The sequence below is a fragment of the Mustela lutreola genome, chromosome 15 (assembly GCF_030435805.1).
Source record: "Mustela lutreola isolate mMusLut2 chromosome 15, mMusLut2.pri, whole genome shotgun sequence".
Classification (NCBI taxonomy): domain Eukaryota; kingdom Metazoa; phylum Chordata; class Mammalia; order Carnivora; family Mustelidae; genus Mustela; species Mustela lutreola.
The window spans coordinates 7,519,968-7,542,525 of NC_081304.1; the positions used below are offsets into that span (position 1 = coordinate 7,519,968).

Consider the following 22,558-nt stretch of genomic DNA (forward strand, 5'->3'; position numbering starts at 1 on the left):
AGTCATCTTGATGTCTCATCTTTAGATGTGTGCACCAGCTGTGTCTGCGGGGCTGACGAAGAGGTGGTTATCTGACTTAACTCTTTGCAGATTCCTGACGCTCTGCCTTGGACAAATAGCCAGGCAGGCCTCCCCCACGATGAAAGGAGCCTGAACGTCCGGGCTGCACACCTTCTCAATACCTTAACTGGGGGGGGGGGGGGGGGGGGAAGGGGTGGCGGAAAGGTGTTGCAGAGTTCCTGCTGCACACGTGACGTCCTTAATCAGTGTGGGATTGAATGCGTACGGTGTTCACTAGCTCTGCGCTAGGTGCCGTGGAGAACACAAAAGACATTTGATGAGCAGTGGGTGCCTCTGTAACAGGCTCAGACTTCACGTCCTGTACGTTGTCTTTTCCCTTCCCTGCTGTTCCACCCTCGCTGCTGAGCCTTTCTGTAGGGAAAAAATCCAAGTCATCAGACACGGATGTCCTCATGTGAAACCCGCCACCTCTGTCAGCCTGCTGGTGTAGGTAGTTAGATTCTCTGTGGGCTCTCTTGTTAGAGCAGTGTTCCTGCTCCCTTGACCTCTCCACTTGACCTCTGGATCTCACTCCCCACCTCTCAGAGGCTTCACTTCCTTCCCTCCACAGTCCGGTTTTCTCCCACTCGGCCGGATCATTCCCATCACAGGCATGCCCCGCTTTTCAAAAGGTCATGTTAGGCGCCTTTGTTTTGAAGAAAGACCTCTGTTGGTACCTGTTTTCTCTAGCCAAAAGAAAGAGGATTTCACTTTTACGAACAACAGGCAAAAAGCGCAAACAGTATCCAGCATCGGTTTTGCAGAAGCCCGGAGAGCACTCAGAAAAGGCTAAGAGAGGTGATTTTTGGGGACGTGAGAGCATTTTTTTTGTTTTTTTCATTTTCCCCGTATGAATTAATGGTAATTGCTTCTTTGAGCCAGTCAGGCTACAGAAAGGTTCTGTAGGAACGCTCAGTTTTCAAATGGTGGGTAAAACCTGGATCTTTAAAATATTCTCTGGTAGCTCCCACGTTACAGACATGCTCTGTTGTCTGCGTGCCTCCTGTCTGCCCCTGCCCATCTCTCCTCTCTGCATGAGGACAGGTTGTCTCCAGGCCCCTCTAATTCTCTTCTTCAGCTGCCCCCATCCGGGCTTCTCACATCCCCAGCCCGTCCAGTAAAAGCAAGGAAGGCCATCTTGCCAGCTTCGGCTCCATCTCAGCTTCAGCATATCCGACCTGCCCCTGTGGACACTATTTCCTCTGGGCTCCTGAGACATGCCCCACGGCCTTCCCTCCTACCTGGTGAAGCATTTCCCCATTATTTTTTTAGTATATGTGCTGCCGAAGCGAGCACACTTCCCCATTATTTTTGCTGGTTCTTCCCGTGCTTGACTTCTGATGCTGCACAGACCCAGGCTCAACTCTTCTTGGTCTGTGCTCCCTGTCCAGGTGATCCCCTCCTGCCCTGTGGCCCTGTGAGTTAGAGTGTCACTGCAGCAGTGGAAATGGAGAGCAAGGAATGGTGTCTGCAGGGGATGTGTCCATTTGTGACTCCAGCCTGAGCTCCTGCAACACGCCAGGCTCATCTCAAGCTTCATACATCCAAATTAATGACTCTGCCTGCCACCCATCCTGCCCCCTCCCCTGGAGCATCTCCATCTCTGAAAATGGTACCACCCAGTGATTCATGGCTGGAGACCCAGAATCCTCCTCGACCCCTCCCTCTCGCACCCTCCACAGCCCACCCACTTACAAGTCCTACAGGTTCTTTTCCTCCAAAATCGGGGCTGATTAACTTTTGCTAGCAAGAACCAACGTCAGTGGGCTTTGCGCGTTCCACGGTCTCTGTCACCATCCAACAAGGCCACCATAGAGGGAATCAGGACTAGACAGGATGTAAATGAATTTGCATGGCCGTGTTCCAATAACGCTTTGTATACAAAAGCAGGCAGAGGGGCCATCTTTGGTCCTCGGACCATAGCTTGCTGATCCCGGATCTACAATAGATCCCTGTCCTTCCTGTCCATCCACTGTCCATCCTAGCACATCCCCTGCTTCCAACTTCCCAAGGTTTCCTGCTCATTGGGGACAGAGGCAAACTACCATCAAAGACCACAAGTCCCTGCACGGCCTCACCTGTTCAGCCCTCTACTACCTCACCTAGCTTCCTTCTGTTTCATAAACAAGGTGTCGCTCATTTCTTCACTCTGGCTGTTTCTTTTCTTACCTTTTAAACCATTTTTTTTCTTAAGATTTTTTGTTTATTTATTTGACAGACAGAGATCACAAGTAGGCAGAGAGGCAGGCAGAGAGAGAGGAGGAAGCAGGCTCCCTGCCGAGCAGAGAGCCCCATGTGGGGCTTGATCCCAGGACCCTGTTATCATGACCTGAGCCAAAGGCAGAGGCTTTAACCCACTGAGCCACCCAGGCGCCCTCTTTTCTTACCTTTTAAATTTATTTTAGTTTTTTTTTAAAAGAAAGACTATGGGCAAGGTGGAGGAGGGGCAGACGGAGAGGCAAAGAGAGAATCTCAAGCAGGCTTCACACTTAGCTCGGAGCCTGATGTGGGGCTTGATCTCAGGCTTGACCCAGAGTCGGATGAAGCATCCGACTTCAACGGCCTGAAGCATCCAGGCACCCCCTCTGGCTGTTTCTTTTACCAGATTGCCACATGGGGGTCGCCGCTTCTGAGAAGCCCACCCGGGTTGCCTCCATCTAAAATAGGAAGAGCTACCATTTATTGGGGTTCGCTGCATGTCAGCCTCTGTTACAGACTCTGCATATGAACTAAGTACATTATTTCATGCTCACAGTTCGCCAAATTCACAAATTCCTCTGAACTAGGTCCTGTTCTTATTTTTACTTTATCAAGGAGGAAATTGGGGCTGAGGGAGATTATATGATTCGCTGTGAGTCTCTTAGGAAGTAGCAGAGCTGAGGTGTAAACCAGACTGGCTCTGGGGCCTGTGCGCCTAACCACCTGTCTTCGCTCTCCATGACCTCCATCAGAGCATCGGTCACTATTGAGGCTTTGTGCTCCCTCATTTGTTGTATTTGTTTCTTTTCTTTCTTTCTTTTTTAAAATATTTTATTTACTTATTTGACAGAGAGAGAGATCACAAATAGGCAGAGAGGCAGGTTGAGAGAGAGGAGGAAGCAGGCTCCCCGCTGAGCAGAAAGTCCCATGCGAGGCTCGATCCCAGGACCCTGAGACCATGACCTGAGCCGAAGTCAGAGGCTTTAACCCCCTGAGCCACTCAGGCACCCCATGTTGTGTTTGTTTCTGGAGTGTCTCCCTTACAACAAGGGAGGGAGCCTGGGTCTGTCTCTCATCTCAATGAATTCCCAGCTTCCAGAACAGTGTCTCGCAACAAAGTAGACGTTCACTATGCTTTTAGTGCACGGATAATAATTTACCTTTGTAATTGATTGATTTACTAGTATGCTAACAATGCTAATCAGTAAATATTCAAAGTACACCTCAATTTAGAATTCCTGTGAAAGAAAAAAAATAATCAGCTTTACTCGAATTTTGGAAGTGTGGAATGAAGTCACCTTCTGATCAGCCCTCTCTTCTCTCCCCAAAGGAGGTGAATTCTTTGCATTTTTGAAGGTTACTTGTGGAATTAGGAAAAAAAAAAAAAAAAGAACCAACCCCCAAACCTTCTGTCCATCTTCACCGTCTTGTTCCCTTATGTTGGTGCTTCGGGGCTGTCTGTGGAGTGAGGTCACACAGACTGATATCCTGGACAGCGATACTGGGAGTCGGCAGAAGTTCAAGGACAGGTGGTCACGGCCAACCTGGGGGAGTGTCTTCAGCTTGAAGACGCAGATGGGTAAGAGAGGCTGTTGGGTTACACTGCCGCCACCCTCAGCTCACCTAGAAGAGATCAGTACCCTCCCAGGGGTGCACGGCTGCCCCCTGAGAATATTCGGCTGCGAGGGTACAGTTCGGTGGGATGATGTTTCCCTCCTGGCACACCTGAAGGAGTAGCTTGGGAAGAAGCAGTTTCTAGTCTGCCTTTCCTTGGGATGAGCCACTGGCAGGACTGTGCCCTGTCTTAGCGTGCCCTCAGCCTAAAACTGTAAGTAGTGGCAGACGTCTACTGAGGATGGGTCCATTTCAGAGCCTGGGACCCAGGGAAAGCAGAGCTCTGTGGAAGCTGCAGGGCCATAGGAGGAGGAGCTGGGTTTGCAGGAAGCTGTGCTGGGCTCTCCCTCTCCTGGGTTGGGGGTGCGTGTTTGTTGGGTGTTCTGTTTATGTCCTGCCAGGTAAAGAGACACATCAACCCCTCCTTGGCCCAATGCTGGATGATAGAAGACTCTGGATCTTTAGATCCAAGAAAATGTGCAGTTGGGGTGTTTTGTACATATGGTTGGGGAGCACATGCAACTGGTTAAAATGTGCTGAAGAGCCAGGTTGGTTTTTTCATGGGCTTTTGGTGTAGATGGGAGTAGAGGAAGAGTATCCTACTCAACCTTGACACTTGCGAAGTTGTGTGCACAGGAAACGATACCTTCCAAAGGAAGATCATAAAATTGTATTCAGAAGCGTGAGTGCCCCAAGCAGAGTAGGGAGCAGAGTTGGGAGCGGACCAGCCGGAATATTCTGTGGGTGGCACTCAAACCCTGGACCCCTTTTGCACCATCTGATGATGATTTTCTGAAAATCCCATTTATCCTCTGGGAATTCGAGAGTGCTGCTGACACTGGAAGGCCCCCGCCGGGGCCCCTCAGCTTCACCCCTACCTAAGGCAGCAGTGTCCCTGAACTCCCTCCAGCGATGCTGGTAGAGAGTGGGCGGCTTTGAGAGAGCCGGGGTCCCGACACGGGGGCTGGGCCGTTCATGGGAGTGCTGGTGACGGTCCACATGGCTCCTCCTTGCCACCCTGCCTGTGCTCTGGGCCTCTCCCTGCTGGGTGCCCCAAGGTGGGCCTCTGTGGACGGCCTCCCTTGGCTCTCTTCCCCTCCAGCTCGGGTCGAGCTGTGGAAGGAGATCAGAGGGTCCTCACGGACTCTGGCCCCGGCCGAGTGGCTTTACAGACACAGCCTGTGTAGACGCGCACCTTCCCTGTGGCTGCCGATCTCTCTGGGCCCAGGTGACATCATCCACTCGCTCGTCCCTCCAGCTGGAGGGCTGGTAAAGTTTTCCACCTGTCTGCGGCGTCCAGGAGCCTCATCCTTCTCTTGCTGCTGCCCTGACGCCCATCCACACCTCTGCACACAGCACCTTCATTACATTTATTTTAGTTAACCCCCTTGGAGTGTGCCATCTGTTTCCAGCTGGACCCGAAAGCGATACAGATGGTTACAGACCTGGGATTAGCGGCACGAGCCTCGCCTTCTGGCTAGCACCAGGCCGACCATGGTCTCACACCGGAGGAAACACCAGGAACAAACTCAGCAGTTTCCAACATGTCACGAATTGCTAAGTTTCCAGAATGTTTGGGGAAGAGGAGGCTCTGTTTGTTTGGGGCGGGCGGGGGGAGTTATATCCCCGGCCCATTCTGGAGGAGATAGAAGTTTAGTTAGGCTTGGCGGGGGAGGAAAGCCCCTTCTCCAGAAGGGATCACCCCGTGTAGATAGAAAATGTGGACACCTTCTCGGCAGACACACAATGCATTTACTTTTCGGCCCTGGCCCAGCTTTCATCTTGCATCCCGTGGCTGGTGCTGTCCATGCCAGCTGAACTCTCCACTCATGGCAGGAGTGAGAGCCGTAGTTTAATATTAGCTGATTTGGAAAATGGTTCGTTGTTTAACAACCAAAAAGTTTCTGGTCCTTTTTTTTTTTTTTTGCTGTGATTGAAGGTGAGGGAAACCTAATATTTTCTAGGTACCTCTGTGTGCCTGATAATGCGACAAATTCTATAAAATATTTTATTTCACCCGGACTCTTACACAACTCCGTGAGGTTCGTGATGTTAGCCCTGTTTTGCAGACGGGGAAGCATGGGCTGGGGAAGGTCAGGCACAGTTCATGGGTAGGAGGGTGATGTGGCAGAGCGGTTCAGAGCGCGGGCTTGGATTAGGGACGCAAGTTCGCCATGCCTCGGTTGCCTCGTCTGCCGAGCGGGCATCGGCTCCTGGGGGAACTGAGTAAGATGACGCCTGTCAAGTGCCCAGCACGGAGACTGGTCCACCGTGAGCACTCCAAAAGTCAGCTCACTTTCTTTTCTGAGATCGGTAGCTAAGACCCTGTTTTTCAGCAGCTAGAAATTTTGTTGTGATTTTGAGTGAATGAAAAGAAGATGAGAAGGTGATAAAAAGTTCTTTTCCTTAACCTAATTTTAAAACACTTGAGATTTCCCTGGCCTCACTTTTGCCATCAGCTGGATGGGGCACATCCTCAGGGCACACTGAGGGCACCCCCTTCACCGCGCGCTTTACCGTGACCTGGCCATGCTCTTCCAGCTCAGCTCCAGAATCTGGAAGCCATCACGTCGGCTCCTTAAGGATCAGTCTATGCACCAAATAGGACTCAGCAGTGGTTGTCTATCTCAAAATCTTGTTTTTCTTTTGCTTCCAAATGATTGCTAAGACATGTAGAAAATGTCTTATAGGCTTTTCATGGAGCTTAGAGTTAAAAAAAAAAAAATCCTAAGGTTTCCAGTTTCAACGTTTTGGGAAACCTGGAAGGTGTGGGTTATCTCATGACCTAGGACTGTGGCCCATTTTCCTGAATGCGTAGAGTCTTTTTCCGAGGTAGATGGGAGCAGAGGTGAGCTCACACAGGTAGACTAATAATGAGTAAACTTCTGCCCGAGTCCCTTCGGTGGAGAGTATGATATCGTGGGAAGGTAGTTTATAGAGCAGTACACTTGCAAATAATAATAATAATAAAAAAAGCGAAGTCACTAAAAAGCAATGTTTGCTTCTTGCTTTCTAGCGTACACAGTCGATTATAACAGCAAAGATAGAGGCCAATTTATCTGACATACAGAGAAACGTACGCACTCACAGAGCTAGTTAGAGCTTCTTGGAAGGCAAAGGCAGTTTCAGCAATCTCATCTCAACACTGGACATGCAGGAATGTCACATTAAGAAGAACCACCACATTCACAATACCACAGGAGTAATAAAAATAGTTTGCTTGCCTACCTATTCCTGACAGGGTAAAACTATTACTTCCACGCATTGACACAGTTTTTGCAATAGGGATTGCTAAATGCTTTTTTGGATGTTCCCTGGTTTTCTTGTGTCCAGAGCATGGAAGGAGAAAGAAACCTCCGTAAAGCCTTCACAGATGTGGTAGGAGGGCCCCGGAGGGGCTCGGATTGATTCTGTGACCTCCCCTACCTTCAGGAAGCGGGACGACGGCCACAATGTCAGCCCTGCTCAGACAGCGAGGAAGGGGGGAGATGCAGCGTGCGTGCCCGTGGAGGACGAGCTTTCAGTCTCCCATGAGAATGACTGAGGGACTGTTTGGAAAAACCCACCGTCGTTTCCTGGGAGTGACAGCCAGGCTGTGATGGGTAGACAAGGGAACACGGGAAGATTCCATCCACGGCAGACTGTCGGCGGGCACGCTGTCAGAGCCAACTCCGTACTCTGTTCTTTCTAATTGACGTGATTCTCAGGCTGTTGGAAAGTGAAATGGAGATCCCCCCCACCCCCCGGAAAAAAGGCTTCCTACTCACTCTGGAGAGTCGCGTGGTCATCGGATAGGAGGCTGTTCATTTGCGGCCGGGCTGGCTGGTCCCCTCCTCTGCACAGACGGGGAAGCGGCCTCCATTAGCGGGTGGTTCTAATCGGGACTGGTCTCTCCTGGTCAGCTGTGTAGCAGACAGCTTCTGTCCGAGGCCGGGACCAAAAGCCAGGAGGGACGGGAACAGGAAAGAGGCCCAGGTCGGCGTCATCCCCTCGTAAGATGAAATGCCCCCACTGACTATTTCCCTCAAAAGCACTCCTCACATTCTCATTTTATGAAAACTAAGGGGTGCCCTTCTGTTGTTTAAAGGCGGGCATCGTGGATGTGTCAAGAGAAGGTATTTTTAAAATTTCAATATAGGCATATATTTCAATAAACATGAGAGAACACTGACTTGGAAGACAGATGGAGGAAACGGCTGAAGGACCTGACTCTGATGGGCTATTTTTACAGGGTCAGACTCCCCGTCTCCTTTGCTGACACTCCCCAAGTCCCTCGGGACCTCAGCTGACTTGGCGTTCTGGAAGGCGAAGCCCACCCCCAACATTTGGGTTCGCTGGGGACTCAGTCCGCCTGCCACTTCAGTGCCTTGCATTGGTGCTTCTCCAGCAATCAGGGTTGACCTCACTGGTCCTGGAGGCAGTGAAGGAAGCCATGAAATCCCAGATCTTCTAAAAACCCATTTCCACGCTAACTCAATAGCCCAGAACCACGTTGCTGATAGCAGACCAGATTTTGCCTCTATTCCGTTGGACTAGAAGTGTTCGGTTTAAGGTTGAGGAGGGATGGGTTTCCTTGGCTGCAAAGACCGCCCGCCCCCAGCAGAGGCCACATACAGCACCGCTGAGGATACGATGCTGCCACCTTCTGCCCACAGGCCCCTTGGAGCAAGGACCATGCAAAAGGTGGCTGTGCGGAGGTGCAGAAGCAAGGAAAAATGAACCACCTGCGGTCTGTTGCCTTCCGGAGCAAGCCTCATAAACACAACGGTGCTCATCCACCTGGAAGTTAGGAAGAAAGATTCAGGGGACTATTTTAATCTGTTCAGAGGCGTTTAAGCTGCAGCCAAACAGAGTGAGCCTTTATGCAGTCCAAGTCTTTGCTCCCGAAGTGTCGGGATTACAGATGGGCGGCATAGCTGTCTTCTCCGTCACATACTGGCAGGTACTCAGAAAGCACCAAAAAGGAGCTGATGTAGATATCCTGAAGCCCAGAAATGCCCTGTAGTGGGACGATGGACAAAAGGAAGACTTCTTTTACGTTGGCGAGCCTCTTTGAGGTACGTTCATGCCTGAGGGAGAGAACCGTGGTTCATTTTCTTGGAGGCCAAGCACCTCCGCTTCCCCCAAAGGGTTCAACTTCAGATTTGCATTAAGAAGCACAGGGGCACAAAGCCGTCCTTATAATCAGAACAGTACGGTAATGGCATAAAAACAGACCCAAAGGTCAGCAGAACAGCACAGAGAAAGCACAGATAGACCCACGTCTATATGGTCAACTAACCTATGACAAAAGAGCCAAGAACAGACAATGAGGAAAGGACAGTCTCTTCAACACATGGTGTTTGGAAAACTGGATGGCCCCATGCAGAAACAAACAAACAAACAAAATTGGACCTCCGTGTTACACCACACACAAAAATCAACTCAAAATGGATTAAAGACATCATACAAGTTCTAGAAGAAAACATAGGCAGTCAGCTCCTTGATGTTGGTCTTGGCATTGATTTTTTAAAAAGATTTTATTTATTTATTTGAGGGGGAGGAAGAGAGAGAGCACAAGAGCAGGGGGAGGGAGAACCAGACTCCCCGCTGAGGAGCCCGATGTGGGGCTTAACCCCAGGACCCTGGGATCATGATTCAAGCTGAAGGCAGACGCTTAATGACTGAGGTACCCAGGCACCTCTTGGCAATGATTTTTTTGGGTTTGTCACCCAAAGCAAAGGCAACAAAAGCAAAAGTCAACAAGTGGAACTACATGAAGCTGAAGATCTGCTGTAAAGGACAAAATGAAACAGCAGCCTACTGACTGGGAGAAAACATCTGCAAATCATATATGGGATAAGGGTTTAGTGTCCAAAATATATAAAGAACTCATACAACTTAACAACAAAAATTTTTTAAAAAGGGCGCCTGGGTGGCTCAGTGGGTTCAAGCCTCTGCCTTCGGCTCAGGTCATGATCTCAGGGTCCTGGGATTGGGCCCTGCATAGGGCTCTCTGCTCAGTGGGGAGCCTGCTTACCTGCTTACCCCCCGCCCCACCGCCTGCCTTTCTGCCTACTTGTGATCTCTGTCAAATAAACAAATACAATCTTTAAAAAAAATCTGGTAAAAAGGGGGCAGAGGATCTGAACAGATATTTCTCCAAGGAAGACATACAGAAACCAGCAATACATGGAAAGATGCTCAGTATTACTCATCATCTGGGAAAAGCCAATCAAAACGCCAATGAGAGCTATGACCTCCCACCTGTCAGAACAGCTGTTATCCAAAAGACAAGAAAGAAATGTTGGCGAGAATGTGGAGAAAAGAGAACTCTTCTGCCCCGTCGGTAGGAATGTCAATCCGGGGACAGTCCCTTGGAAAACAGTATGGGTGGTTCCTCAAAACATGAAAGACAGAACAACCCTATGATCCAGATGTCCCACTCCTGGGCATTTATCCACCCAAAGGAAATGAAAACAGGATCTCAAGGAGGTATCTGCTCCCCCATGTCCATGGCGGCATTATTTATGATAGCCAAGATGTGGAAACAACCTCAGTGACTGTCAGTGGATGATTGGATCAAGACAATGTGAAACACACACACACACACACACACACACACACACACGGATATTATCAATCTATAAAAACAGAATGAAGTCTTGCCATTTGTGACAACGTGGATGGATCTTGAGGACATTATGCTAAGTGAAATCAATCAGAGAAATACATATGGTATGATTTCACTTTTATGTGGAATCTAAAACTAAAAACCCCCCCACAAAACCAAGCTCATAGATACAGGGGACAGACTGGTGGTTGCCAGAGGCGGGAAATGGGGGGTGGTGGGTGAAATGTTTGAAGGGACTCAAAAAATATAGATTTCCAGTTACAAAGTGAGACAGTTAAGGGGAGGTAAGGTACAGCACGGCCGCTTGAGTTAATAATGCTGTATTGCCTATTTGGAAGTTGCTGAGAGTAAATCTTAAAGTTCTCATCACAAGAAAAAGAAAATTCTGGAACTCTGTATGGTTAGGAATGTTCAGTGGACTTGCTGTGGTTACCTTCACACAATGTGTGCAAATACCAAACCGTTATGTTGTACACCTGAAACGAATGTAGTATCTGTTGGTTAGACCTCAATAGGGGGGAAAAAAAAGGCAGCACAGGGCCAGAAGAAATCCGTGTTAGGCACTGTCCTCAGTGAAAACCATTTGAAAATCATTTTGAGTGATTTTTCTCCAAAGAAATTGTGTGTTTTTTCTTGTGCAAAACTATGACTGTTAGCAAAACGCATGCTTCCCGTTGGGTGACTGGCTGGGATGATTTGTAGTTTTGTAGTTTTGCCAACTCTACCATTTTTTTTTTTCATTAAATTGAGGTGGCCTGTTATTCGCAGGGACAGATAGCAGGATGGCTTCAGGAAGGCAGTCAATGATCAGGCAGGGGTATTTGGAGGGGAAAATTGGCTTATATACAACATCCTCCTCTCCATAAAAAGGAAAAAAAGAAAAAGTTAAAGAGTGTATATTCCTAGACTTCACGTGAGTTATTAAATTATAGTTCTGTCCCTTCCCCTAAAAGCCAAAGCATGTGAACGTCTTGCCTACAAGATCTAGAAGGCGTATCGCGTGTGAACGTGTGTGCATCATGGCGTGTTCCATGCACGCACGTGAATGTGTGTGCCACACGTGTGTCTCGTGGTGTGTGTGCCCTGCATCGTGGGGGTGCGTGTGCTTGGGAGCACAGAGCGTACTGAGCCATGGGAGACTGGCCCTTTGTCCTGAGAACTAGGATGCTGGCGAATGCTGAGAAAACCAAAAAGCGTTGGTTAGGTAATAAGAGAACCACTCAGCTTTCTTGCTAAAAATAATACCCAGGAGGAAAAATACCCACCCTCTCAGTAACGGCCACTGACCCTTGCCTGGGGACGGGAACCTCCATGGGAACTGGTACCCCAGCCATCCATGAGGAAGGAGGGGAAAACACGGCCCAGGAGTGGCACTGCCGCTCCTCCAAGGTGAGTCGCCGGGTGGTCCGGTAGAGATGACCCTGATGTCCTCTCGTGAGACTAGAACTTTCCCTCTGGGCCACTGTTCTGGACGCTTTGCAATCTGACCTTTGTAAGGACCTAAGATGATGGTGTCTCCCCTGAGTCCAGGCCTAAAGCTGTCTGACTGGGACCACAGCTCAGCTTCCTTTCTTTCCTGACTGCCCTCCAAGGGACCCGCTCTGTGGCTTAAGTGACCGGAGGCCCCAGGCACTGAACACTGGGAGTGGGCAAGGCTGTGGGACGCCAGTTCAGGTTTCTTTGGGAGTACATCTTACCTCACACTCGTCCACAGGCTTTCCTATAAGGTGAGGCCCATTGTACATCTGACCAGTCCTCACAGGCCCCGGGGCGGAAGGGAGCCTCCTCCCCTTCACCGGACACCAGTATCCTGGCAGAGAGGCCTTCTCCGCTGCATCTGTCCCCTCAGTAATGCCAGGAAAGAAGAGGGGTGAAAAGCAAAAGCATCCCCCCTTCCTCTCCACCCCCTGAGCTTGGGTCTGTGTGATCCGTCTCATGCTGGAAATCTCCGTCCACTGGGAGGCAGACGTCCACGGAATCCAGTGAGTGAGGCGCCGTGTTTCATTTAATATGATATTCATTTTAAAATCAATACCTTTCTGTTCGGCTTGGTGGAGTCTTGGCTAATATTTAACTCTGTTTTGAAGTCCAGCCCAGATACGTACAACCTAACACATCTAAGGGGGAAAACTAGCTGATCGGGCTGTGTCTGGTCACTGGGGAGCTAAAGGAAGCCTGGTGGCCAGTGGGGGGGGGGGGCTGGGTGGGGCACAAACCCTTGTCCTGGAGCTGCTTTTCCCAGTCCTAACGGTCTGCTGACTCGGGTAATGGACACACGGAAGCTTTTCAGCTGTTAAGTGGAATATAATCCCTGGGGCCAACTTTCCAGATGAGCTGCTAGAAAAAAAATATGAAACTCTGCCTATGGGAATGTTCCAAGAAATCCACATATTAGAAGGGGGACAACCCGTGTAAGTGAAGGTTTGTTCTGATAGAACATTGGATAGGAAATTCGGTATTTTTTGAATCCAGCAAATGTGAGGATCAGACAAGTAGCCCAATATAAATAATGACTTCTGAGCTCAAATGCTTGGCTAGCCACCTGTGGTGATTTATATTCGAGGCCACATGGTCCAGAAAGACTAACGGGACCTTCCCAACCAAATATGGAGCCTTTTGGTGATTCTCTTGCCTCCTTCCTCCAACTCGGCCAAAGTTCACTTCTGCCTTCTGTCCTGACCCAGCGGTCCTGATGCAAAGTCACGCTGGGAGCTGATTAGGAACACGTATCCCGACAGACGTTCCTTCCTACCTCTCTCAACGACCAGACTGTACACTTTTCCAGCACGGGGCTCCCATCCAGCCAGCAACACGTGTGTTCCGACCCGGAGGTTAAATCTGTGTTAGCAAGTAGACTCCGGCTCCCGGCCGGCTCTGGAAGTCCCACGCGCCAGCCCACATTTTCCTCTCTGCATCCATTTGTGACAGATAAATAAATCCATGCAGAAATAAAAAGAGGCATAGTTTTAAAAGGAGACTACGGGAAAAGCGACCCCACAGTTCATGCATAATATCCCACGCTATTACGCCACGGAAGGTCGCCTGCAAGTTCCGCTCAGGACTTTCCTAGCAGCCACAGCCAGCGAAGTGTAATGACTCCTCCTCCTCCTCCTCCTACTCTTCGTCCTCTCCCTCCTCCTCCTCTTTCTCCTCTGCTTCCTGCCTCCTCCTCCTCTTTCTTCTTCCAAAAATAAAGGAAGGAAATGCAGTGTTCTCCTATCCCCCAGTGTCCCTCTGCTGGTCCGCCTAGACCGTCCCAACCCGTGGCACGAACTCCACCAAAGTGTCAACTCCACGTTCCATGTCCACCCCAAGCCAACGCCCTTCAAGGGCCACAGCGTCCCATTCTCTCTCCTGACCCCTCTCTCGCCACGTTCACCCAGACGTAACTAGCTCTTGACTACCCGCGCTAATGGGTAGGTTACAGAGTAGCTCGCGTTCATCCGAATGCCCAGCTGCCCACAAATCAACGAGTGGCCTTGCTTTTTGGTTCTCTCCCAGCATCCAGCAGATTTATGTGCATAATTAAATGTTGACTTGAGGCTCAGCTTACATTTCAGAATTAAAATCGTGTTAGCGTTGAAATTAAAAGGTTTATTCCTTCTTTCGGAAGAATGAAAGCCACCAGAGAGCCAGCTATCCCTGAAAGAGTTATTTCAAAAAGTGGAGATTTCCTTTTCAGAGCATAGCATATCTGCTATTCAGAGCACAGCGTATCATAGCAATCTGCCTGCTGATTTGGACAGAAGTACAGCTTCAGTCTTAAAGGCCCCTTAGAACAGCCACGGTGCTGATGAGCCCTGACCTTAAACCTGGATAGGCATTCTGTTTGAAGACTTCAGATGGCCTCCTTGGAGGCCGTGTCTGACTGCAGGGGCCTGAGGGCTACACGGTTAGTCTGTCTTTCCTGAAATTATTTCCATCACTTCTTGGTCCCTTGGAATCACTTCCCTAAAGAAAAAAAAAATCAGCCTTTATTCAAAGACCCTGGAACGTCTCATATTATTAGTAAAGGTAATGTTGGGCTTAAAGCATTTCCTTCCAAATTTTTGCTTGTTTTTAAGGCGGAGGAGGGAGAGGAGGAGGAGTAGCCTTCTGTCTGTCGTGGCTGCCAGGAAGTCCTCAGCGGAACTTGTAGCTGACCATTCCTCCACAAGTAGTGGGAGATCTTACCACGGGCACGTCTGGGTCATGGCTTTGCTTAGAGTCGCATCTTCTAATTGTACCTCTTTTAATTTTTGCATGGATTTACTGATCTGTCATAATATCACCGAACACACTTCTCTAGGCCACAGTAAGTACTTTTGGGAACGAGGTGGTGAGCATAGTATAGACAGGAGGAAGGCAGCCCATTCACAGTGACCGTCACGGGTGGAGTTCTTAGTCATTCGTGCAGACGGCCCTTGCTCAGGGAGCCAGAAGAGGAGAGCTCCTTTTTATGGTAAAACCTATATACGAGACACTAAGAGTGAGGCTTTCCGAGAAACCCAGAGGGGATGGCGCCCCCACAAACACACGACTGTGTATTTGTTCAGACCCTGGCAATCGGTGAAATGGGTATCATCTCATCTTACCACTTGTCGGTGAGCTCATCTACATTTCAGGGACAGAAAAATGTCATCGACGGTGTGAAGTGCCTGTCCGTTAGGACTGTGCATGAGGAATAGCTCAGAGAGTATGGAATTAAAGGTGGCTATTTGGCGTGTCTACTGGGCGAGGAAGATGGTACAGGTGTGCCTGTGAGGGGCGGGGCTCCCTCGGACATTCTTCCTTGTGCACCTGCTACGTGCTGGGCTGCTACACGGGCTCATGTGTTAGGAACAGGGGCCTCAGGTCTTTAGTGCACTGTGATTGATTGATTGATTGATTGATTTTAGTGCCTAGATTTCTATCAACTCCTTAAAAAAAAATAGAGGAGTCATTGAACTATATTTCCATTCTTTCATTAGGAAGCCATGTCGGGCATTTAAAAAAAAAAAAAAAAAAGGAATTTCATGCTTTCTTGTAAAGATGTCATTTTGCTTTACTCTTACTCATTTATTTTCATGGTGGGGGAAAAAAGCTTTCCCCACAAGAATCACAGTCCCCTTTTTTTTTTTGCCTTTCATGTCAGTGATTTCCTCCACTCTCCTCTTCCATGGCTCCCTAAGAAGAACTAATACAAATAAAGGAGGAAAAAAATGCAATCTTATAAAAAAGCAGGCTTTGTTTTGATAAATCCAGTAATCGATGACCCCAACCATTTGTGTGTCCTTCTGAGGACGTGAATAATTCTTTGATTATATCGAAGACGAGAAAACACATGCATTTATGTTCTGGGCCCTCCACTCCCTTCTCCCTCTCCCTTCTTACTTTGGTCTAACTTGTCTGAAATTAGGAAGGCCAATACCCAGGGGCCAAGGTGGGTTTGAGAGACTGGAAGCTTTAAGGAGACCTCTTTAAGAAAAAGAATACAAAAATGTCTTCCTTTTACAATTTTTTTTTTTTTTTTCAAAAACATGTGGTCATGTGAAAACACTGCCCAAGCATGAGAGATCCCTGAAGCTTAAACTTTATTGGCTTCGTGGCAGGTCCATTTTCTGCGGGTACCATATTGGAATAAACATCCACCTACACTAGGCACACTTCGATGACTACTCGTGTACTTTGAAACACAGGAAACATAGGTAATGACTATACAGGGGCTAGAGAGTAGTAGAAGAGATAAGTATAAATGTTAAGACCACAGGTTACATATTAGGTTTTAAACACGCAGATACACTTTTCTATTTTTGTTGAGCTTCACCATTTCTACAGATCACACCCAGGCATGATCTCGTCTTCTCCTGACTTGGAATTGTCTGCCTGCATTTAAATGTTCACTTTAAAGGGAAGGGGGTGGGGGCGTCATCAATTTAATACATTATCTTTCACTCAGACAAGCCGACTCAAACACTATTCTCTGATTGGACTCATGCTGAGCAATTCCCTATTCTAGAAGCCAGGTGTGACGGATGGGAGGAAGGGAGGGGTGGGGGCAGGGAGCACATGCCACTTGGCAGAGCTTGGCGTGTTATTTCTTTTTCAAGCCGTTCAGATAGTGGTCTGGAGGTCTCCATTGAGGAGGGTCCTCTGGGTCTCCGTGGTCTCATTCAGCCGGGATTTGTCCTGCTTACTGTCACTCCGTTCCCCGTCATCTGTGCCGCTCACCTTGACCAAGCAGAGGACATTCTGGAAGCTCTTCTTGAAGTTGTCAGACAAGAAGGCGTACAGGATAGGGTTGGCGCAGCTGTTAGCATAGGTGAGGACCACCACAAAGTCAAACATGCCTTTAAGGGCTGGGGTGGGACTGATGACCACCGAGACAGAGGAGACATTGAAGATGTAGAAGGGAAGCCAGCAGAAAATGAATACCGCCACCACTATGGACACCATCCGCGTGACCTTCTTCTCAGACTTTTTCCGCTTGGAGGAACCCACTCGGATCCCAGAGGACTTCACCTTGATGATAATGAACAGGTAGCAAAGACAGATGATGGTGAGGGGCACCAGGAACCCCAAGATGAAGGTGTAGATAATGAACCCCGTGTACCATGCCCCAGATTCACCTGGCCAGTTGATGGTACAGCTGCTTCTCCCCCACTGGTTGCTCCGAAGCCCAGCATATATCATGATGGGCAAGATGACCAGCAGGGACACTCCCCACACGGCCACATTGATCATCTTGGCCGTTCGGGGTCTTCTCCACTTGGCTGACTTGATGGGGTGGACCACAGCCAGGTATCGATCGATACTCATGACTGTCAAGCAGAAAATGCTGGTGAACTGATTGATGCCATCCACAGTCATGACCACCCGGCAAATGGCCTTGCCAAAGGGCCAGTGGACCAGAGCCACCTGCATGGCCAGGAAGGGCAGACCCAGCATGAAGAGCTCATCTGCGATGGCCAGGTTGAGGATGTAAATGTTGGTGATGGTCTTCATCTTGGCATAGCGGAGGATGACATAAATGACAAGTGTGTTGCCACACAATCCAATGATGCAGACCACAAAGTAGATGAATGTGAGGACTGCATTGCTGGTCAGATCATAGTACGGCTCTGTCTGGTTGGAGCTGTTGGCCGCCACCCCAGAGCCATCAAGGTCAAATGGAGGGGAAAGCCAAGTGTGGCTCTCATTGAGTAGCTCATATCCTATATCCATGGCTGCCTTACACTCTCAGGCTAGTTCTAGACAGCCAGAGGTCGTATTCTCACCTTAATGTGTCCTGGAGGCAAAGGATCCACTGTGACATCTGCAAGGAAAAAAGGAAGATGGCGCCATCAGTCAGAGGCTACTTAAGCTGTCCCCAGCCTTCTGTGTTTCTGGTTTACCTTCTCAGACAGACTCTTCAGTTGAAAAGTGTGTTTTCTGTCTATTTGAGCATTAGAGCTACCGGCCCATTCTCATCAGTGTGCAGACTTTTTGAGTTGTTTTTCCAGCGGGAGGTGGGGGGAGGGGGTTGGGTTAAATTATCACAGTTTATCTTGTCATCTTTGGTGACGCACATGTGGGAGATGGCTGTGGCTGCAAAAAAACAAACAAACAATGCCCCCCCCCCCAAGAAATCCCCCAATACAAACCAAAACTAAAAAATAAAAACAAAATTTGTCCTTTGATTCCTAAGAAGTTGACTGGAACAGACTGTAAAAAGGCAGAATGTGGAGTCCAGCCCCTGACTCAGAACGATCTGACACCAGCATTCCCGGCCTGCTCCCCACGAGGACGTCTCCGCGGACTGGCTGACTGCTTTGGAGTCTTTCCATTCTGGAAACCCCAGAGTGGAAAAACCCCAGACTTTAGAGGTAAAACAAACCAGGGTTCCACCAGGAAGCCCGTATGACCTCGTCCCTGGCACCTAACCACTCTGACTCCCACTGGTGACAATGGTGGCATCGGAAGGTTGAGGTATGAGATCCGTGTGGAAGCGCCTAGCATAGCATTGTGCTGGGCTCATACTCAGGACTCAGCCAATCTTACCTGCCCCCCCTTTCTCCTGTGCCATCTCGTGTATCTGCAATCTGCGGAAAGCTGCCCACAGAATGACCAAATCTATGATCCTAAATACTAAAAATGAAAGTCTGGCTGGCCTTTATATTTAAAATGTAGATTTAGTTTATTTTGATTCTTCTGTTTTCATTTCTCCAGTCTCCAGTGCTTGATCTCCACATGCCTCAGAGGGTCCCTCAGGGAGATGCTGCCCCAGAACGCTCCTCTTCTAGCACCCCAGAGGATTTGCCTGGGATCCCCCATGAAGGAGGAATACGGGAGCCAAGCTCATTCACAGAAGTGAATCCCAAACACCACAGTAGCTCATTCACACTCCTTATCCCCTTGATCTTCCCAGTGGAAGTGGGATAAGCATCCCCATTTTGCAGATGAGAAACTGAGCCTTAGGGAGTTTAAGTAATTTGCTTCCATCCCCCGTATAGAACAGGTAGAACTGAGATTTAAACAGGGGACACCCGACCCTACTGCACTTTTTGCAGTATCCTATCCACTGCTCAGTGGGCTGGAAAACTGAGTGACTGATAATTGGGCTTTGGTTTAAAACAGCTGACCCCTGTTTTACCATCATGCTGGGAAAGTAATTGTAACACTACCGGCTTGGCTTAAGATCTGAAACAATAGCTCATCACTTAAGTAAAGGATTTATCTACTGTCATGCAAAATCCAGGGCTGGGGGACTTCTTTGTTCGGCACACCGGGGATACAGGCATGCATGAGCCCTGGCTGGTGCCCTCCTGGAGGTGCCAGTTTAGGAGGGGGAGACAGGCAGAGGAAGCCAGCTCATCTAGGGTAGGAATTTTGTGGAGAAATGAACCCAGGGCTTGAGGATGCCTCCTTTCCTGGAGAATTCAGAGAAGCCTTCATAAGAGGGTTTGGACTGGGTCTTGAGTATATGAAGAGTGAAGCAGGGAGGGCAGGAATGAGGTCATTCCAGGAATAGAGAAGATGGTAAGGGGTGGTGTGCTCAGCACGTAGCGGGAATAATTCACTCGGCGGACACATTTCTCCTGAACAGGGCATCCCCCCCCACCCCAACTTCCGTGCCCGAGTGAAGATTGGAAATGGCTCCTTTATGCTGGGAGGGACTGCTAATTAGCTAGGGGGGGCCTCTGCCAGCAACAGGTACTGGAGGACCCTTGCCTACCTCTGCCAGCAACAGGTACTCGAGCACCCTTGCCTGCCTCTGCCTCTGATTCATTCTGCACTGCCAGGTGCACTGTTTATCCTCTCTGTGCTCATTTCCCTACCAGAAGACTGTCTGTAAAGTGGGGTCTGGGCTTTGCGGCTGACCTTTCTGCTAAGTACTTTGGGGACCCAGGATTTAATGTCTGCATTGGGTAAAAAGCAAAATCTGGCAGCTCTCAAAAAAAAAAAAAAAAAAAAAAGTTGTAAAGGAACCATTTTTGGTATCCCTTGATCAATTTGGGTTGTTTCCACCATTTTTCTGTCTTATGAGTACTCTAATTCTACAGACCCAGAATCCCACTAAAGCCACCTCCACTGGACCGTACGTTAACCACTAGCATTTCCAGGGTGCCGTCTGTGTAACATGCAAGGTCATACTCCAAAGTCTGGGTGAGTCTGAAGACCCCTGGGTGGCAGAAACTCTGTCTAGAGCTTTGGGGATGAGGCTGATGATGGTGCAGGTGGGTGGGGGAGAGTCAAACGCTAACCTCCAGCCCTAATTCTGTCTTTTTGGCTGGAGTCTCAGTCAATGGCTTGAAACTGCATGGGGTCAATGTTTTTCTAAGCAGGCTAGGAAGCAACCACAGACGGCGGGCAGAGCTCGGTGAAGGTAGCAGAGGAGGTAAACTGGGGAGCCAGTCTAGGGTGGGGAGGCTCCTCCAAGGAAGAATGAGTTTAAGTCACAGTGACTCTGATTTCATTAACAGTGAAGCCTGCTGCCTCAGGTCTCCGAGTGACGTGTGCTTCATTTGGGTCCCAGTGAAAGTGGAGCCCCATGTCAGGCAATCAATACTTGTTGGATTGTGGTTCGATTAAATGCACAAGGAAGTTTGGGTTTCTGCTTGCTTTATTTTTCCAGCCCAGGAGTTACAGACCTTGGAAATGGCTGGTTGTTGGTTTTCTCTGAGACGGAGTCTGTGCTCTGCTGGAGAGGAGGGTGAGAATGGTCCGGGGCATCCCCTCCTTTCCCCAGAGCCTAAGAACTGAGCATGGGGATGGGGACTGGGCATCGGGAAACATGCTAAATCCTCTTCGCCTTTAGTTCTCCTTTCTCCCTAGCATTCTACCCCCACAGCCCTCATCCACTCCATTCATTCCCCACCGCCACTTACCCAGTGGCCTGCTGAACCCAGTAGGTCTCACCACCCCCATAGCCGAGCCCCACCACCCCACCGGCGGGAGAGAGAGACAATAGCCAGGTGCGGGCCACCGTGGGGTGGGGGTGGGGGGTTCCAGAGCCTAAGAAAAGCCCAAGCAGCACTGGCGAAGGGCATGGGGGAGAGGTGAGACTCGGGACAGCCTGTTCGGTTCTCAGGATGGCACAGAAAATTCTCATCATCCAACTCGATGGCTCTAAGATCAAAGGGTTTCCTAAAGAATTCCCTGCTATTTCCAGGAGGACCATGGGGGAGATTAAAGACAGCTGCGCCAGCACCCCAGTTTCTTAAACGCAGGGAGGGGGTGGCGAGACATCAGGGACCGCCGCCGGGAGCGGGGGACAGCTGCCTGGGGACTTAGCCAGTGCCTCGGGGGCACAGGCCACTCAGGGATTCATTCTCTCCAAACATAGGCAAACTGTCCTCTCCTTCTGAGCGCTGGGGAAGCGGACCCTAGACCATTGGGCATCCGTCTCCCTGGGGGGGAGTAAGGATGGAGAATCGCTCCCTTTTCTCTGCTCCGCCGCCTGCCCCTCCCAGGCTCGGATCTCGGGATGCATGCCCACAGAAGCCCCCAGAAGGGACGGACCCCTCCCCGCCCCAGCAGCCTGGCTCTCTTCGCGTGGAGGCTTCTTTGCAGGTGGCTGGGAGAGAAGTTGTCCCTGTCGCAGCTACCTCCTGGAGCAGCCGGCTGCGGGATGAGGACTGGATAAGGGCGCATGCCAGGGGCACCAGCCTGCGGCGGTGTGAACACGTCCATTCCTGCACACATGACCCACAGCCCCCACTCATGGCAGGACAGCCGCTCTCCTTCCTTGCCACAAAAATCATCCCCCAAAAGGCACAGGGCAGAGAACCCCACACCGGGACCTACTCTCGGACACACTGAGGTGCAAGCCACCATGCAGCGCAGATCCACCCAGGTGCCCAAGTGCGTCTCTCTCTCACACACAAAACACACGCACGCACACACACATACACACACTCCCACACGCCTCACCTTTGATTTTCCGCTGCAATCCACTAGCTCAGCACCCAGCGACAGTCCCCAACCCAGCCGGGCACCGCGGCGCGCAGCCGCTTGCCGGGCACCTGGAGCTCGGCGTCCTGCGCTGCCGGCTCCCGCCCGCCCCGTGCGCCGCCCGGAGCCCGAAGGGCTCGCAGACCCCAGGCGCCGAGCGCGGACTGGGGCTGGGGCGCGGGTGGCCGAGCGATCGCTCGCGCACGGGTGGCTGCGTCGCCGGGACTGGCCCCGCGGAGCCCCGGCCCCTCGGCACATTTCCCCACGCCACCCCCCTCGTTACGTCACAGCAGCCTCGCTCCGCCCTCCGGGCCGTAGGAGGACCGGGCTGAGCCGCGGAGAATCCGCTGGGGGCTGCGGGCAGAGCTCACGGGCGCCGGGGGGCGTGAAGGAACCCCGATCTCCGCCTTGCGGCAGGGACACACGCTGCTTTCCCTCTTACCGCTTTCACGGAATCGGGTGTGTTTCACCCAGCAGATTCCAGGCAGCTGGGGTGGCGGCCCCGGGGATGCAGACTCGCGCGGGGACCCCTGCCATCTCTTCCGTCAGACAGGTTGGCAAAGCTGTGACTGCCTTGGGTCATCCCAGGCTCCAGGACTAGGGGGAGAGAAGGGAGGAAGTGGGTTTGGAGGAAAACCCTTCTCCAAGCAGTGGCCGGCACTCCTCCCCGGCACTCCTCCC

At 50.3% G+C, this 22,558-nt stretch overlaps 1 protein-coding gene across 4 annotated transcripts; it reads right to left on the reverse strand.

Moving 5' to 3' along the window:
* Positions 1–6,807: 6,807 nt before the first annotated feature.
* SSTR2 (somatostatin receptor 2) lies at positions 6,808–22,147 on the reverse strand. 4 transcript variants are annotated; one of them, XR_009348286.1, is made up of 4 exons: positions 21,857–22,147; positions 16,676–17,759; positions 13,239–13,395; positions 6,808–8,942 (listed from the first exon to the last, which is right to left on the reverse strand). XR_009348286.1 is itself a non-coding variant. In XM_059150372.1 (3 exons), exons 2-3 carry the CDS (start codon positions 17,666–17,668, stop codon positions 13,330–13,332), a joined length of 1,059 nt encoding a protein of 352 aa, XP_059006355.1. In that variant the 5' UTR covers positions 17,669–17,759; positions 21,857–22,147; the 3' UTR covers positions 13,020–13,329. The 4 variants fall into 4 exon arrangements, 3 of the variants coding, with proteins under 3 accessions (XP_059006355.1, XP_059006356.1, XP_059006354.1); XM_059150372.1 differs by lacking the exon at positions 6,808–8,942 and having other exon boundaries at positions 13,020–13,395; XM_059150373.1 differs by lacking the exons at positions 6,808–8,942; positions 13,239–13,395 and adding an exon at positions 15,580–16,170.
* Between the last annotated feature and the right edge of the window lie 411 nt (positions 22,148–22,558).

Coding starts and splice junctions, on each gene's coding strand:
- SSTR2 (XM_059150371.1), bottom strand. CDS start 17,668: ATGGATATAGGATATGAGCTACTCAATGAGAGCCACACTTGGCTTTCC.